The sequence below is a fragment of the Marmota marmota genome, unplaced genomic scaffold (genome assembly GCF_001458135.2).
Source record: "Marmota marmota marmota unplaced genomic scaffold, marMar, whole genome shotgun sequence".
Taxonomy (NCBI): Eukaryota; Metazoa; Chordata; class Mammalia; order Rodentia; family Sciuridae; genus Marmota; species Marmota marmota.
The window spans coordinates 2,133,701-2,151,315 of NW_025999990.1; the positions used below are offsets into that span (position 1 = coordinate 2,133,701).

The 17,615-nt window shown below is 39.8% G+C and overlaps 1 protein-coding gene across 1 annotated transcript; it reads left to right on the forward strand.

Moving 5' to 3' along the window:
- Positions 1-203: 203 nt before the first annotated feature.
- On the forward strand, positions 204-17,326 carry Cd180 (CD180 molecule). The gene is made up of 3 exons (XM_015482287.2): positions 204-458; positions 10,405-10,571; positions 12,003-17,326. Exons 1-3 carry the CDS (start codon positions 369-371, stop codon positions 13,729-13,731), a joined length of 1,986 nt encoding a protein of 661 aa, XP_015337773.1. The 5' UTR covers positions 204-368; the 3' UTR covers positions 13,732-17,326.
- Positions 17,327-17,615: the final 289 nt, after the last annotated feature.

A 17,615-nucleotide genomic window follows, 5' to 3' on the forward strand; every position in this document is an offset into this window, starting at 1 on the left:
TCTAATAGAGAAGGACAGTTGGAGTTGACCAAACCCTGGTAGCTGGCTTAAAGTCAGTGGGAGCTACCTCACAGAGGGCTGCACAACTGATATCATGTTTGCCAGGAAATGCAAAGCCTCATCCTAGGGCTGGGTTCTCAGTTATTTTTGGCAAAGATGATGGGTATGCAAAAGGAACTTCCCTTTTTTTTTTTTTTCTTAACCCAGAGGCACTGAATGCTGAGCAGTCAATAGAAATTCTGGTTCCAAGATCACCCTTCTGGGTACCTCTCTAACTGCCAAATTGCTGGGATCTTTATAGCTTGATTCAGTTTCTCAGCTCCAAGTATTAGGTAATCTCACAAAGCTGGGGCTGCCCTGGACCTGTGATGGCTTCCCTTGTCATCTGCTTCTTTTTGGTGGTGCTGTTTTCAGCCTGCCATGAAGTCAGCACCTCCTCAGATCAGCTGTGCATTGAGGTGAGTCCAAACTGTTTGTCTTTATCCAGATTAAACTTTCTAAAAATTTCAAGATTCTGCATGTGGTCCCTTGGCATTTCAATATGCACTGACTCCAAAAGGCCAATGGGTCTATAGAAGTTTGTCTTTAATATGAGAAAGGAGCCAAAGAACTCAGCTAGGGGATGGTCTGGGAGCATCTTGCGGGGAAGAAGTGAGAATTTCCCTCTTCCTCTAGCAATTCCTCCCACATGATCCCACTTGAGACATGAGATAGGAACAGGGCCCTGATACTAAAGCAGCCCTGATGAAACTTGCCTCTTTACCTGGGGAAGCTGTTGTCCAACATCCTAGCACGTGGCCACCACTCCAGACAGTTCTTTGGTTTCCTGGCTGTCAGGATGAGGATTAGTAAAGACAGGCTCTTGCCAGGTTTTAGAGCATTTAAAAGATCATTCTGAATTAGTCTGGCTTTCTCCTCAGGTTGGATAGCCCTCCATCTGTTTGACTAACCCACAGGAGTCAAATCTGAGAATAGAGCCAAATTGCACCTTCTGTTTTGGACCATAGCACTATTTATCAACCTGTAGGTAATTCTTGGAGGGAATAGCAAGAAAGAGAAAGGGAATGAGCCTCCATCTCTTGCCATCTTCTAAAGGGCTTCAAGTGTCCTCCCAGGCTCTCTGGCCCTGGCAAGCATCCAATACCACGTGGCCTACTGGACAAGGGCTGCAAACAGGAGTGAACATTGATGGTAGTGGGTTGGTAAGCTGCCTTCCTAAATTGGGGCTGAAAGAAGAGTAAGAGCCAGGAGTGGCAAAGTGTAGGATGACCCTGAGGCAGTCACTGGGGACATTAGGAGCAGGATGAGCAAGCAGGGCAAAGACCTGCCAGATAAAGACAGAAACTAAAGCCAGGCCTGGAACAAAGCCTGGGACAGAAATGAACACAAACTTGTTAGTCTGGTGTTTGGATGGAATTGGGTACTCTCAGACCAAGAGAAGGTGGAGTGCCCAGGGGAAATTAAGGCTGGGACAGTATATTATTTTGCTCAGGCTCCCATAACCAAGTGTCACAGACTTAGAGGTTTAAACTACAGAAATTTATTCTCTCATAGTTCTGGAGCCTGGAAGTGTGAGATCAAATTCCCAGTGGGGTTTGTTTCTCTTTAGGCCTCTCTTCTTGCGTGTAGCTGGCCATCTTCTCCCTGGGTCTTTGCACAGTTTTCTTACTGGGCATGGCCGTGTCCTGATTTCCTCTTATTATAAGAACACTATCATACTGAATGAGGGCCAGCCTAGTGACCTTATTTTAGGCCCTATTTCCAAATACAGTCACTTTATGAAGTACAATGTTAGAACTGCACCATATGATTTTATACAGGAGACAGGCTGTGGGTAAGGGGGTGACATAATTCAGTTCAGAACAGAAGGGCAAAACCTGAGAAAGCTGTCTCCTTACCATTGGTGTTGGAAGGTCAATTTCTTTTTTCCCCCACATTTTTTTATTTTATTTTATTTATAATTTTTTTTAAATATTTATTTTTTAGGTGTAGATGGACACAACATAATACCTTTATTTGTATGTAGTGCTGAGGATCGAACCCCGGCCCTGCCTGTGCCAGGCGAGCGCTCTACCGCTGAGCCACAATCCCAGCCCCCCCACATTATGATTTGTTCATATCTCTCCCCAACACTTCCCTCCTTCCTCCCCACCTCCCACTCCTTGGTTCCTTCCCTCTACTGATCTCCCTTTGATTTTCATGAGATCGGCCCCCATCTTTCTTTTCCTCTTTTTTTCCCCAGCTTCCACAGCATATGAAAGAGAACATACATTCCCTTAAAGGAAGGTTAATTTCATACAGAAGTGAGTGGCACTATAATGGCATAGGAGTGGGGACATGGCCTCCTCAGTCATCAGGGACATGTGCCATCCATCTCCTGCAACACCTTCAGATGGGATAATACTGCCATTAAATTCCAGCTTATTCAGGAGCAGGCTATTTTAAATGCCCCGCGATTACACCTACCAGTTCAAGTCTCAAAACCCTATATCCTTCCAAAGCCAATTCTGCCCTTCTGAAGGCCACAAGGAGCCCAAGGAAGGGCAGCACTGCTGAGAGATTTGCAAAGCACATAGAAATACTGTGCTGGTTGAACTGCATATTGAGAACATCAGGCCCCAGAGTTGCCAGTTCTTTTAGATGACTCCCACTGTAGCAGAGAGGAGGGGACAGCAACACGGAGAGGACCTCAGTCCTTTGGTCATCTGTTCTGGGGCCTTCTGCACTATGGAGGTCATAGAAGTGGTCTAGGTCCCAGGGCCTGGACTTGTGTTGAATAAAACAGGCAAGACTGAAATCTTCCAATGCAGCAGACTTCCTGTATTACTTTCTCTAAAAAGACTCTGATTTTAAATGTCTTTGTGTCCAGTAACACTGGACCTATATATCCTTTTACTTTTCTCTCTTGTGTGAGGGCTTTGCGCACACTAGGCAAGATCTCTACCACTGAACTACATTCCCAGCCCTACATAGGAGCAGATTCTAAAGCTGATTTTCCCACAGTGATAATGTAAGAGCCCTTACCACTGTGGGAAACTACAGAGGGACTTGGGAGAGACAAAGATAAATGGAATTTCCAGGCTGCAGGTGAGATGAAAGGAGTAGTTAGGAGAAGAAATGTGTGCCTTTGACGTAAGGGTCTGGCCCCTTCCGAAGTTCAAATCACCCTAACTTTAGCCACGTTCCTTCCCTTGTTCTCTGTTCCCCCTTTCTTCTTCCCCTTCACTTCAAGCAGAATTGACCACATACTGTGTGTTCATGAGACTGACCCCCAGTAACTTCTCTAACTTATCCTGAAAATTAGATTTTGGTTTTGTTTCACTTTGAGTTTAGCAATCTTTTTGTTGAAACAAAATACAAGCCCTAAATGTGAGGTTAAATGCATTTTCACCAAGTGAATATATTCATATAACCAGCACATAGATGAGAACACAGAACATGCTCAGTACATGGAAGCCTTCCTCATGCCTCCTCCCTGTCACTAATCCCCAAAGGCATCCAGTCCTCTAACTTCTATCGTCATCATTCTTTTTGCCTGGATTTGAGCTTATAAATGTGGAAGCCCATGGTGTGCATTTTTTGTCTGTCTGCCTTCTTTTGCTCAACGTTAAATCCTTGGTGGTGTGTGCAGCAGTCATTCGTTCAAGCTCATGACTGAACCACACTGTTTGATCAGTGAGCTGCCATTTATTAATGCCTTCTACTGTTAATGGATATTGGCATTGTTTGTAGTTTTTTGACTGTCATGAATGATGCTATTTTGGGTGTTCTTGTCTTTAATTAACAAAGGTATGACTATTTATTGTGTGCCTTAGAATGGATGTATTTGGTCATAGGGTATACATAATTTTAACTTTGATATTGCCAAATGGTTTCCTAAAATGTTGGTACCAATTTATACTTATTGGAAAAGTGTATGAATTCTAATTGCTCCACAGATTCACTAGCATTTTATTTTTTTATTTTTTTAAAGAGAGAGAGAGGCAATTTTTAAATATTTATTTGTTTATTTTTAGTTTTTGGTGGACACAACATCTTTATTTTTATGTGGTGCTGAGGATCGAACCCAGCACCCAGCGCGTGCCAGGCGAACTCGTTACCGCTTGAGCCACATCCCCAGCCCTCACTAGCATTTTATATTGTTTGTTTTTAAGTGTTGGCCCTTGTGATGGGAAGGTAGTAGTATTTCCCTGAGATTTAATTTTTGCTTGCTTGCTTTCTTTTGTTCTTTCTTTCTTTCTTTCTTTCTTTCTTTCTGTGGTGCTGGGGATTGAACCCTAATTTTTGTTTTCTTGAAGAATAATTAATTTGAGCAAATATTCATACTTTGGCTAATCATTACATTACATGTGTGTATGTTTTGTCCAGGATCAGACCCAGGGCTTTGTGCATACTAGGCAAGAGCTCTATCACTGAGCTACATTCTCAGCCCTGCATAATCCCTTTTATGTGTGTGAGGTGCCTGTTCAAGTCTCTTGCCCATTTTCTCATAGGCTGTCTTGATTTGTAGATATTGTTTATGTTTTGTGAATAAAAATCCCATATGAAAATGCAAATTTATCTTCTCCTACTCTGTGACTTATCTTTCTACTCCCCTTAATGGTATCTTTTGCTAAATAGAAGTTCTTAATTTTATTATAGCTCAAAGTATCATTTTTCCTTTAGTTTCCTTGCATGTCCATGCTTAAGAAATTTTGGTTATCCCAAGACTATGATGATATTATCCAGTGATTTTGTCTAGGAATTTGTTTCATATTTATTTCTACTTCTATGTTTCATGCATGCCAGGTGGCAGTTGGGAATAATTTTTAATAAAACTTTTTGATAAAAAGGAGTTTAAACTGGACTGGGGTTGTGGCTCAGCAGTAGGGCACTTACCTAGCACATGTGAGGCACTGGGTTTGATCCTCAGCACCACATAAAAATAAATAAACAAAATAAAGGTATTGTGTCCAACTACAACATATATATATAAATGTATATATGGGAGTTCAAACCTACCAATGCATTTGAGAGACATTACAATGAACACTCACAAACCTTTCAAGCAGATTCTTCCATTGCTAGATGCTGTATGTTTTCTCTCTGTGTGTGTGAATGTGAAATATATGTATATAGAGAGGTAAGTAACAAAATTATAGCCATGACCAAGCCTTCAGAGGATGACAAATATGAAGAGTAGCAGGAATCCAGTGTTCAGTGATTTGGATTTTGATCATGGGAACATTTTACATGCAACTTAGAATAGTTACTTCAAGAGGGCAGGCAGGCCTTCCCATTTCAAATGGGCTCCTCTTAACCATTCTCTTCCCCAAAAACCACAATAGGAGAGTGTCCTTCAGTCTCTAGGTATGGAGCAGGGGTCCTCAGCAGAGCACTTTTTGAGGGGTACTCAAGTTTATGGATGTAAGAACTTCCTAATAGCTTTAGATAATGATATGATGCTATGCAGATCCCATTAAGGGCTAACTTCTTTTAGTACTGACACACATTTTAATCCTCATAGTAAGACTGCAAGATGAGATTATCATCCCCAGTCCACAGCTGGAGAAACCACATGTCCAGACAACAGAATTTTGTGTTGAGAGCTGGGACTTGAACTCCAGTGGACTGATTATAAAGACAAAATAAATAAATAAACAAACAAACACACAGACAAACATATAATTGGAATGCCCAAAGTTTTAGGGATGTGCCTTCTTGGGGGTGTTTGTTTTATTTTGTTTTCAGAGAGTAATCATTGCTGTAAGATTCATCTTACTAGCCAAATTGCTCTCTCTTGGATAGAGGTGTGATTAAAGAGGGAGGGTTGGGGGGCAGTGTCCCAGACTCCTTGTGCATGCATGTGTCAAGTGCAGATGAGACGCCTGAAAAGGTGAGAATAAGCACTTGAGTGGAATTCAAAGCGTTCCAAATTAGAAAATGCTTCCACACTTGCAAGGAGAGAAAATACAGTGGGATGGGAGGGAGTTAGAGATACATTGCAGAAAGAAGCAAAATAAGATCCTGATTGAAAAAATGCAAATGAATACCTGCAGGGAAAAGGGATTGCAAATATAAACGTAGCACTTGGGAGCCTTGATCTGGGTAAAAGGCACAGCTCTGAGACCAAGCTGGAGACAAAGTGGTTGGCACAGGTCCCAGGGTACAGTGAGTCCTAAGCAAATGCCCGTTGATTTTGAATAGGGGTGGGCATGGAACAGTTGTCATGAATACCAGGCAGCTTTACCAGAGTTATGTCAGAAGGATCCTGTCTGCAATTGCCACCAGCCACATTAGAGGAATAAGAAAGCAACTTTGGAAACTGACCATCTACTGAATTATAGAAAGACAAGACTGGGCTTGTGGGAAGTGGACATGTGGATCTCAGGGAAACTACAGTGTGGGTTGTGTCTGTCTGGATATAAAAATAAAGCATGTAGTGCTGGCAGTGACCAAGCTGTCTGTTCCTTTTCTGTATCCTGTCTTCATTCACTGAAGAATTGTAACTCTGCTGTTCTGCAACCCTATGCTGACCTATCAGAACTTTCTGAAAGTTTTGATCTGAATCTTGACTGGGAGAAAGACACAACATGACTGATATAGTATTTTTACCAAAAAAAAAAAAATGTATAACCTGAGTCAATTATGAGGAAACATATGAACCCATAATGAGAGACACTCTGCTAGATATGAGGCTGTATTCTTCAGAAGATACCAGTGTCATAACACATGATGACAGGCTAAAGAATTGTCTCAAATTAAAGGAATCTAAGGAGCTATGACAACTAAATGTAATCAGTATATGATCCTGGGTTGGAAAAACAAAAATTACTGTAAAGGACAATGTTGAGACAAGTAGCAAAATTTGAATATAGACTATGTTGGTAGTAACATTGAATCAGCATTAAATATTAAATATTCTGAATTTGATAATGGCATTGTGATTATATATCCTTAAGACATATAAGATATTTAGGGGTGAAAGTTCATGCTATCTTACTCCCATTCATAAAGAATGAGACTAATAGTCTCATTATGCTAGCAACAGCAGAGCTGTAGTAAAGCTGCCTGGTATTCATGACAACTCTCCCATGCCCACCCCTGTTCAAAATCAAGGGCACACACACACATGCACTTTCAACCTTAAAAAAGACAGTCTACTAAATATAATTGAATGCTTCTTGGATGATTCTGGAGTGTGTGGTGCTTTGGTATCCCATCATCATACCAATATTGACAGTATAATTGTGATTACAAAAACTGTAAGGGAGGGCTACATGTGTGTTGAGTCCAAGACATTTCCGAAAATCTGTTTGGTTTTTAAATTCTCTTAGCTGCATTTCTTGTCACTTCCTCTTTCTCCTGACAATCAAGGGCAGAGAGTTTATTGCCATTTCCACCTAACTTGAGATTACAAAGCACAAGCTTTGGGCAGGCTGCTGGTAACCCTTGGGCCCTAGCTCTCTGCTAGGTAAAAGAGATCTTTTCATTTACTAACTTTTCCTTTTCCTAGTTGTTCCCTCAGGCCACTGGCTCAGTAGGGGTCCTCCTGGATTCTCAATTTTCTGAATCACATTATTTCAATAAAGTACTTACTAAAGCACACAAGAGGCTGAGACATGGAATAATTTAGGTGTCACGGGGTGTCACGGGGCACTTGCATATTCAGTAGAAGGAAGGAATTGCCAGCATTGAGACTTTTGCTGTAGGGTCAGAATACAGCAAGACGAATTGGGGGAAGTCCCCTTTCTCCAAGCGTATATGAAATCAGTTATGCCAATGGAGACCAGAAAAGAAAATTGTCTCCTTCAAGCTGATCAGCACCATGGCAACTATAGGGACTGCAGCTGCACATACACATACTTTCTGGGTTGTCTGGCCACCAAGGACAGTATAGCAAAATAAAATATTTTTTTTCCTCACCAGTCAGTTAAATCCAAGTTTCCAATGCAAAGTGTGCATTTCAAGGACATTATATAGATTTGCAGCAGTGCCTAGAGGACTTTGGGTCTATAAGAATGAAGAATGAATTACAAGGAAATATAAATATGGCATTTTCATCAGTGACAACTATGATATTGTCACAATATTGAAGGAAACTAGTGATTTCTTATAGATGTACATGCTCACTGTTGCTATAAAAAATGCACAACTAAGCAGAAATTGGAGAAAAGCAAAAAAAAAAAAAAAAAAAAAAAAGATTAAAATGGCAACATCCTGAGCCTCATGATTCAGGGAAAAGAAGAACACTTTCAGTTCTGTTTCCAGCTAAGCAGGTCTCTTTGCAACTGATCTGGAGAGCAGCTGATCTGGAGTTTGGTGGGATAGATCTTTTGCAGTCAGGGCTCAGAGGAGCCTCTAAGAAGCCTAGGTATGATCAGGAGAGGCAAGGACAAGAAGGATGGATGAAGTCACCTGGGGCCTGAGACATCTAAGAGCTGGTTCATGGTCCTTGGTACCCATCTCTTGGGGCCTCCAAGGGGCATGTGTCCTGGAGATCATTTCTTTCTTACCTAGGAAGCTTCTACAGGAAAGACATGCCCCTTCCTAGGTGCCCCCTTACTCTTCATGCTGAAGTGTCATCCAGATTAATTATGATTACATCATCATAACTGTTTCCAACTTTTACCTAGTTAGGTTAAGATTTTTAAATTTGGGATAAGCAACCTCCACATAAATATCACTCCACATCCAGCAAACATCACCATTTTACTTACTAATTTTTATCTGTCCATTCCTCCTATCATTTTTTGCCGGGTATTTTTAAGCAAATTCCAAACATCACATCATTTTAAATCTAAATACTTAAATATGCATCTCAAAAGAAAAAAAAAGGAACATTGACTGTATGTAACCATAAGGCCTCTAACATTAACAAAATTCATAATTTCTTTTTTTATTGGAATATTACTCAGCTTTAAAGAAGAGAGAAATTATGGCATTTGCCAGTAAATGGATGGAGTTGGAGAATATCATGCTAATCGAAATAAGCCAGTCTCAAAAAACAAAAGCCTGTTCTGTTTTCTCTCATATGCAGATGCTAATTCATAATTTCTTAATACCATCAAATTCTATCTCATTTAAATGTCTCTGATTATCTAAAAATGTCTTTTTCTAACTGTTCTACTTGAGTCGTAATCTAAACAAAGCCTAGTCTGTTATTTGTTGGTTGTATTTCTTAAGTAGCTTTTGTACCACTTTGTGATTTTTTTAAAAGCTGTCTCCCTCTCTTTCTTTCTCTCTCTTTCACATACTAATAAAACAAAGATGTTTTATATTATGTGCCACTTTTTGCATTTGATTAACTGCTACCATTAGCTTAAATCTGTCATATCACTTGTAGATGTGAAAAGTAGACCTAAAATCTTCATTGAATTCAAGTTAATTACTTTCTTTTTGGCAAGAATACTTCATAGGTGGCTCTGTGTATTTCATATTGTACTATGTCAGAAAGTGAATAATGTCTCATTGTCCTATTTTTCTGATGCCAATTTAATATTATTTGCTTATTTTCAAGATGAAACAAACACTTCTATTTATTCCAAATCAAAACTAACCAAAGTATAATCAGAGGAATCTTATTTATATTTTTACTCCTCTATCGGGTACTTTCTGTCCTCTTAAAGATCACTGAATTTTTTAGCCATAGTTTCCTTTAGAAAATATGATAATATATTTTTTTTGGTACCAGGGATTTAACCCAGGGGCACTTTCCCACTGAGCCACATTCCTAGCACTTATTTAGAGATAGGGTCTTGTTAAGTTGCTTTAGGGGCTCACTAAGAAGCTGAGGCTGACTTTGAACTCGGCATCCTCTTGCCTCAGTCTCCCAAGCCACTGGAATTACAGGCATGCACTTACAGGCATGCACCATTGAGCCCAGCTCAAGTATCCTTGTTATGAAAACCTAGCATACTCTATGCTATATACACTGCATACACTGTTAGACGCTTTGTTTTTTTTCACCTTACATCATATCCTGGATCTCACTCCCTACCAATTTATGCAGATCTTTCTCATTCTTGCTGAGGTTTCCATTTTGGTCAATTATTTCCACATTGATAGATAGCCTGGTTTTGCTATTACAAATATATATATATATTATAATGAATAATATCGTGGACAAATCATGTTTTTTTATATTTTTTTTAGTTGTAGTTGGACACAATACCTTTAATTAATTTATTTATTTATTTATATGCGGTGCTGAGAATCAAACCCAGTACCTCACACACACACTAGGCAAGCACTCTACCACTGAGCCACAACCCCAGGCCCTCATGTTGTGTTTTTGCAAGAATATATTTGGTAAGGATTACTAAAAGTGGGATTGCTGCTCAAAGGGTAAAATGTGTCTAATTTTTCTAGATAGTCAATCAAATCTCTAAATCCTATATTAATTTCCATTATTTCTCCCATCAGAAAGAAGCCAACAAAACATATAACTGTGAAAATTTAGGTCTCAGTGAAATTCCTGACACCCTACCAAACACAACGGAATTTTTGGAATTCAGCTTTAATTTCTTGCCTACAATTCAAAATACAACTTTCAGCAGACTCATAGATCTTACTTTTTTGGATTTAACCAGGTATGTATCTGAGTTCCTGTGTACTCTTGATGTTTTACTTAAGAAGAAACAAAATTTGCATTTGAATTGTCCCCAGGATCTTCTTTTGGGGCACAGGGACACTCTGCTTATTCTGTATTTTAATTTACTCCTTCATCTAAAATACTTTAATGCAAGTGAAGTGTAATTTAAATAAACAACAATCAATGGACAGGAAAGTGAGTTGTTTTCAAACTAGCTGCATCAGCAGTACCATTGAAGAAGTTCTAAGGAATATTAAAAAAAAAAGTGAAAATAAATTCTGCACTGAATCAGACACCATATTATACTATATTTTAACACAGTTGACTACTATTAGGTGAATCGCATGTAACAAAAGTCATGAGAAACACACATACCTACTAATTCTTTTTTTTTTAATTGAAAAAAGAGTTCCATTATTTGGCTTTAGTGGCAGAATCAGGATTCCATATCCTGAACAAATGTTTGAGAACCAGTGGACAAAAGTATTACAAGAAAGTAAGGGAAGAAAACAGAAGGGATGTGCAGCTTGTGTGTGTGTGTGTGTGTGTGTGTGTGTGTGTGTGGAGTGGGGGAAGGGACCCCACATGTTCATGACTTCTGCACCCTTTGCAGTAGTTCAATGACTTCCACTTGTGTCTTTCCACTTGAGTTTCTGCAAAGTGGAAGAAAGCACACACCCATAGCACTGTTTCATCTTTACAATCACCTCTGTGGGGTGCCAATTAATATTACCACCCATTTCTGCAGTTGGATGCAGAAACTATCAGTGTGTGTGTGTGTGTGTGTTTAATCCAGTACTTTAAGATACAGTACCAGGATGGATTTCTCTTAACTTCTAGCATTCTGTAGTTCAATGGAGCATTTTTACATACATCATTTGACATACAATAATTCTACAAAATAGTCATTATTTTTGTATTTCATAGATGAAAGAGGAAGGCTGAGTGGTAGCATGTAGCACATGCCTAGCATGTGTAAGGGCATACGCTTAATCCACAGCAACTCTTTCTTCCCCCGAAATAGGCTTTAACTTGCCAAGGATGTCAAGGATAAATACATACCATGTATTATCTATTATACATTACATATGACATATTTTATATTACTTAATATAATAAATCACAGTTTGGTTTTGCCTACAAAAAAATCAAACCACTAATTGTTCCTTAGAATACAAATAAAAACCTCTGAGTGTTCTATCTAAATAGGAAAGACAGACATCTGGAATAAACTCCAAATCAGAGCTTTCAGTACTAGGGCTATTCATTAATTATCTTGACAGGCCATCTGTGGGTATGGAAGAAAGTTTTTTGTGTTGGATAACATATAGTGTTTTATGGTATACAAAAGATGGCTTTGGGAATGTGGTAACAGCATTTTCCCTTTTTTTTCTAATTAATCATTGTTAAATACAATTATCTTTTCAAGGTGCCAGATTAACTGGATACATGATGACACTTTTCAAAGCCATCATCAGTTGAGCACACTGATATTAACTGGAAACCCTCTGATATTCATGGCAGAAACAGCATTTAATGGGCCCAAGTCACTGAAGCATTTGTTCTTAATTCAAACAGGAATATCCAGTCTTGAGTTTATCCCACCTCACAATCTGGAAAACTTGGAAAGTTTGCATCTGGGGAGCAACCATATTTCTTCCATTAAGCTCCCAAATGATTTCCCAGCAGGAAATCTGAAAGTCCTGGATTTTCAGAATAATGCTATACACTACCTTTCTAGAGAAGATATGAACTCTCTGAAGCAGACCACCAACCTAAGTCTTAACTTCAATGGCAATGACATTAAAGGTATTGAGCCTGGGGCTTTCAGTTCACAATTCTTCCAAAGCTTGAACTTTGGAGGGACTCGTGACTTGTCTGTCATATTCAGTGGTCTACGGAACTCTACTATTCAATCTCTCTGGTTGGGGACATTTGAGGACATTGATAACCAATATCTAAGTTCAGCCACATTTCAGGGTCTTTGTGACACATCTGTTGAGAGCATCAACCTGCAAAAGCATCATTTCTCTGACTTCTCCTCCACCACATTTCGATGCTTTGCCCAACTCCAGAATCTGGATCTAACGGCCACTCACCTGCAAGAATTACCCTCTGGGATTGAGGGTATGAACTCACTCAAGAAATTAGTTCTCAATGTAAATAAATTTGACCAATTGTGTCAAATCAATGCTGCCAATTTCCCCTCCCTTACACACCTCTATGTCAAAGGCAACATGAAGAAGCTTCACCTCGGTACTGGCTGTTTAGAAAAACTAGAGAATCTTCAGAAACTTGATTTAAGCCATAGCGGCATAGAAGCTTCTGATTGCTGCAATCTGCAACTCAAAAATCTTCCCCACTTGCAAAGTCTAAACCTGAGCTACAATGAGCTCATTGGTTTTCAGAGGGAGGCGTTCCAAGCATGTCCTCAGCTAGAGATCTTGGATTTGTCATTTACCCACTTACATGTGAGTGCACCACAAAGTCCTTTCCAAAACCTTCATCACCTGAAGATTCTGAATCTCTCTCATAGCTTCCTTGATACCAGCAATCAGCTTCTTCTAGCAGGCCTGCCAGACCTTCGGCATCTGAACTTGCAGGGGAATCGTTTTCAAGATGGGAGTATCCCGAAGAACAACCTACTTCAGACAGTGGGAAGCTTGGAGATTCTGGTTTTATCCTCCAGTGACCTCTTGTCCATAGACCAGCAGGCTTTCCACAGCCTTGATAAAATGAGTCACGTAGACTTAAGTCACAATAATCTGACATCAAATAGCATTGATGCTCTTAGCCATCTTAAGGGGATCTACCTCAATTTGGCGGCTAATGCCATTGGCATTATCTCACCCCATCTCCTCTCCATCTTGTCCCAGCAGAGCACTATTAATTTAAGTCACAATCCCCTGGACTGCACGTGCTCAAATATTCACTTTTTAACATGGTACAAAGAAAACCTGCAAAAACTTGAGGACTTGGAGGAGACTGTGTGTGCAAATCCCCCATCACTAAAGGGAGTTCAACTGTCTGATGTCCGGCTGTCCTGTGGAATTACCCCCGTGGGAATTTTATTTCTAACAGTATTTTTCCTCTTGGTCTCCATTCTACTCATTTTCGCAATTAAATTCTTTCTCAGGTGGAAATACCAACACATTTAGTGCTGAAGGCTTCTAGAGAAGGCAAATAGAACGTGTTTGGCACAACTGCCTTAACTGGAGAAATAGTTGGATGTGGATAACCAGACTCTTCAGACCAGCTCCTGGTGTTGGGCTGGGATTGACTGTGCTTTTTAAGTTTTTTACTTTTTACTTTTATTTTGTTTTGTTTTGTTTTTGTTTTGTTTGTTTGTTTGTTTTGTTTTGTTTTTTTGAGCTTCTTACCCTGATGAGTCCTTGCTGGCAGGTAAACTGACTGGGGCCAGAGGACCCTGCTATGGGAGGTACCTTACCATTTATTTCCTCACATGGAAGATGACTGAAGTTGGGGAGGGAGCCTTGGCAATGCCACCTGCCTTCCACTCACTGAGAGACCTCACAGAACCTCATCCCTGGAAGGAGATCACCATCCCCATAACTTGGCAATGCTGAGGCCAACCCTATCCACTTGTACTTTCTCCCATATCTAAGTCATTATGCTTGAGTCAAAATTCTCAATAATGTAGCCATTTGGAAAACTTAGTCCAGGGAAAAGTCTCATTGAATATTTTAAATGAGAAAAAGAATAATGCAACCTGGGCATGGTGATGCACACATGTAATCCCAGTGGCCTGGGAGGCTGAGACAGGAGGATGGTAAGTTTGAGTCCAGGCTCAGCAACTAAGCAAGACCCTGTCTCAAAATAAGAAACAAAAAGGGCTGAGGATGTTAAGTGGTTAAGTGCCCCAGGGTTCAATCTCTGGTATCAAAAAATGAAACAAACTAAAACAAAAAAAGAATTTAAAAGACTGAGAAATGAATTGTGCTTTCAAATAGACTCCATTAATCTACTAGGTCCTTAGGTTTCTAGGTCTTGATAATGCCTCTGGAATGAAAATAACTACAAAAAAAAAAAAAAAACCCAAACAAAACAAACAAACAAAAAACATTCCTTTACCCCTTAATCCCTGAAGTCTAGGATTTTATTCACCTCCATCCTTCACACCTTCACTGCCTGTCTGGTGTTCTGGCTTTTATGTGGTAGATCTCACTTAGTAATGGGCTTCGGTCCAAAATGCTCTTCTTGTCTAGGTGTCTAGTCCTCAGAAGCCTCTTTCCCATGGAATGATGAGATAAATGGTGACTGGTTCCCAGACTGGTCCTCAAACATCTATTTATCTCAGAGAGCTGCTTACAATGAAAACTAGTGGAAGAAGCCATCCCTACACACTAGCTGTTAGGAACACAGTAAAGCTGGCTTCGTGATAGTTTCTGTTGAGGCTGAGGGTGTCAGTGAAGGTCATGCCAGCAATAGACACGGGACAGAGTCATTGAGTACAAATAGACAAAGAGGATGAAGAAGCTGGCAGTGTCAACACTGAGACCTTCCCCAGGCCCAGTGAGTCCCATTTAACTGGGCCTTGCCCTTCTGAGGCTGGATTATTGGACAAGCTTACTGGAGCTCTTGTACTCAGCTGCTGCATTTATAGCCCACTTCTTCCTCCTCCATATCCATGGATTCAAGCAACTGCAGAGGGACAATATTTGAAAAAAAAAAAAAAACCTCCAAGTGTACAGAATATGCACAGAAAATTTTCATGTCATTGTTCCCTAAGCAATATAGCACAACGATTGTTTACATAGTACTAATATTGTTTGGGATATTTATAAGTAATCTAGAGATGATTTAAAGTGTATGGGAAGATGCGTGTAGGTTATCTGAAAATACTGTGCCATTTTATATTAGGAACTCGAGTATCTGGGGATTCTGGAATCTGTGAGAGGTCCTGGAACCAATCCTCTATAGAAACCAAAGGGTGACTGCATAAGGGCTCGATTAAGTTCTACTATCAATTTTTAGGTCAAAGAGAGTATCATTCTGAAATTCTGCTTGGATATCAAAGTAAAAGTTGATCAATTTTAATATGCAATCTGAAATTTTTTGCCCTTAGACTAAAGGCATAATAGTGGGACATGATCATGGAATGTGGGAATTCATCCTCTTTGCCTCTTCTTCATTCCCTGGAAAAGCTGGACAGGAAGGGAACAACAATGGAAAAACCTCTTGGGGGCTCAGGAATTACAGGCTTTCTTGCTTGTTCCTTTTTGCCTGGAAGATGCTGCGGGCATCTCCCGATGACCGGTTCCCTCCCATCCCTGAGATCTCAGTGCTGGTATCCACTCCTCTGAGGGAGCTCTTCCTTGACCTGGCCAGTCCAAACCAAATTAGGCCACACCCAATGCTCTCACTAGCACCTCCATCATCTTTATTGTTAATCAGCTATAGGATTATCCTCCTCATTTTGTTTTAATTTGTCTAGCTTGTCTTTTTTACCCCCAAATGTAAGCTGCACATGAGGGTCTTTACCCAATGGTGTCCTACAAGTGCCTGGGACAAAATAAGGACTCAATATATTTTCAGTAATTGCTGACATTTGCTGGCCTTCTGACCCCTAAACCCTTATCAGCACCTACTTCCATCCCCATGCCCAGACATACCAACCTTTAGCTTCAGTTGACATCTCCAATATTTCCTATGCCTCCCACATATTTCTCACCAGAATAACCTAGGGCAACCTAGGATAAGAAGTGGATTCTTGTGCCTTGCCTCCAGATGTTGAGATTCTGTCAGACTAAGATTAGCCCTGGATTCCCAGCCAAATGACTGACTCCAGTAAAATCCATTTTTATTCTTAATGATACATGTATCCCTCTTACTTCTCTCATCTTGTGATATTTGACTTCAAATGCATTTCTCCCACGGAAGATCCATATTCTAAGAATTTGGTCTTAGACAACACCAACCCATTAGTTTCCTAGGTATTCTGTCAATGTGATCTCCTTCCTGTCCTAGGGCTTTAAGCTGCAGATGGGAAATATTAATTGTTGACCTACCACCCCTTAGCCATACTCTTCACTATAATATTTAATGGGTAACTTGAAAAAACAAAACTATTCTGTAGAAAAAACTCTGATGCAGGTTGCATTACATTAAAGATAGCAAAGTTTCACATGTTAGAAAGGCATAATTGTTCATCCTGCTTTCATTGATCACCATGCTCCCTCCCATATGATACAACTAGCTGCTCCATAACTGCACACTGATCTAAGGCTTTGTGACAGTTCCTCTGTTTCAAGCAACAGTAAATTCACCTCCAAAAAGTCAGAAAGGGAGTTTTTTGATGGCTGCTGTCAATTTTATTGCTTTATCTGGTTACTAGGATAGAATCTGTAGACATAGTGTGTTTATTGGTTTTATGTATTGTGTGTTGTTGCTGCTCTGACAAGCTACTCCTATAAAAATGTGTTATTATTGCATGATGTAGCTCAGTGAGCTGACCCTGCATTTCAAAGTGTACTGAAGCAAATAGCATTGAAGTCCATAAAAGCTGACTGGCCTCCATCACAGAGGATTCTCTGCGTGAGCTGCAACTCCTACAATCTGAGGAAGAATTATACCTTTCCCTGTGCCAGCAGCCACTGCTATTAACTGAGCACAGCACAACCTCAAACACAGGCATTATCTGAAAATTTTCAAAACAGGAAACTCTTAAGTCATTCTTACTTGTCCAACTCTCTGATAAACGTTGATTGCAATTTTGAAGTTTACAAAAGTATACAACAACTGGCTTTTTAATGTTTTCTTTTGTTAGTATAGAATACAAGAGGGGTAACTGACAATGTTTTCTTTCTGCTCAGAATGTTGAAGAGCTTTGCTGTTTAATCTTTCATGAGCAGTAACAGCTTTTAAATACAATCTGTATTTAATTAATTCTTTCTTTTTAAAATCTTATCAGATCAATAACTGATTTCAAAACATTAGCTGGTTAGCTCTAAGCAGAAAAGACTGGGGAGTCAATGGCCTGATGTGTTAAGAATCTGAATTCTAGGCCAGGTGTGATAGCACA

Excerpts from the sequence above, each read along its gene's own strand:
- Cd180 (XM_015482287.2), top strand. The coding sequence starts at position 369 with ATGGCTTCCCTTGTCATCTGCTTCTTTTTGGTGGTGCTGTTTTCAGCC. Across the intron at positions 459-10,404 it reads CAGATCAGCTGTGCATTGAG|AAAGAAGCCAACAAAACATA; the intron begins GTGAGTCCAAAC and ends TTCTCCCATCAG. Across the intron at positions 10,572-12,002 it reads ACTTTTTTGGATTTAACCAG|GTGCCAGATTAACTGGATAC; the intron begins GTATGTATCTGA and ends TATCTTTTCAAG.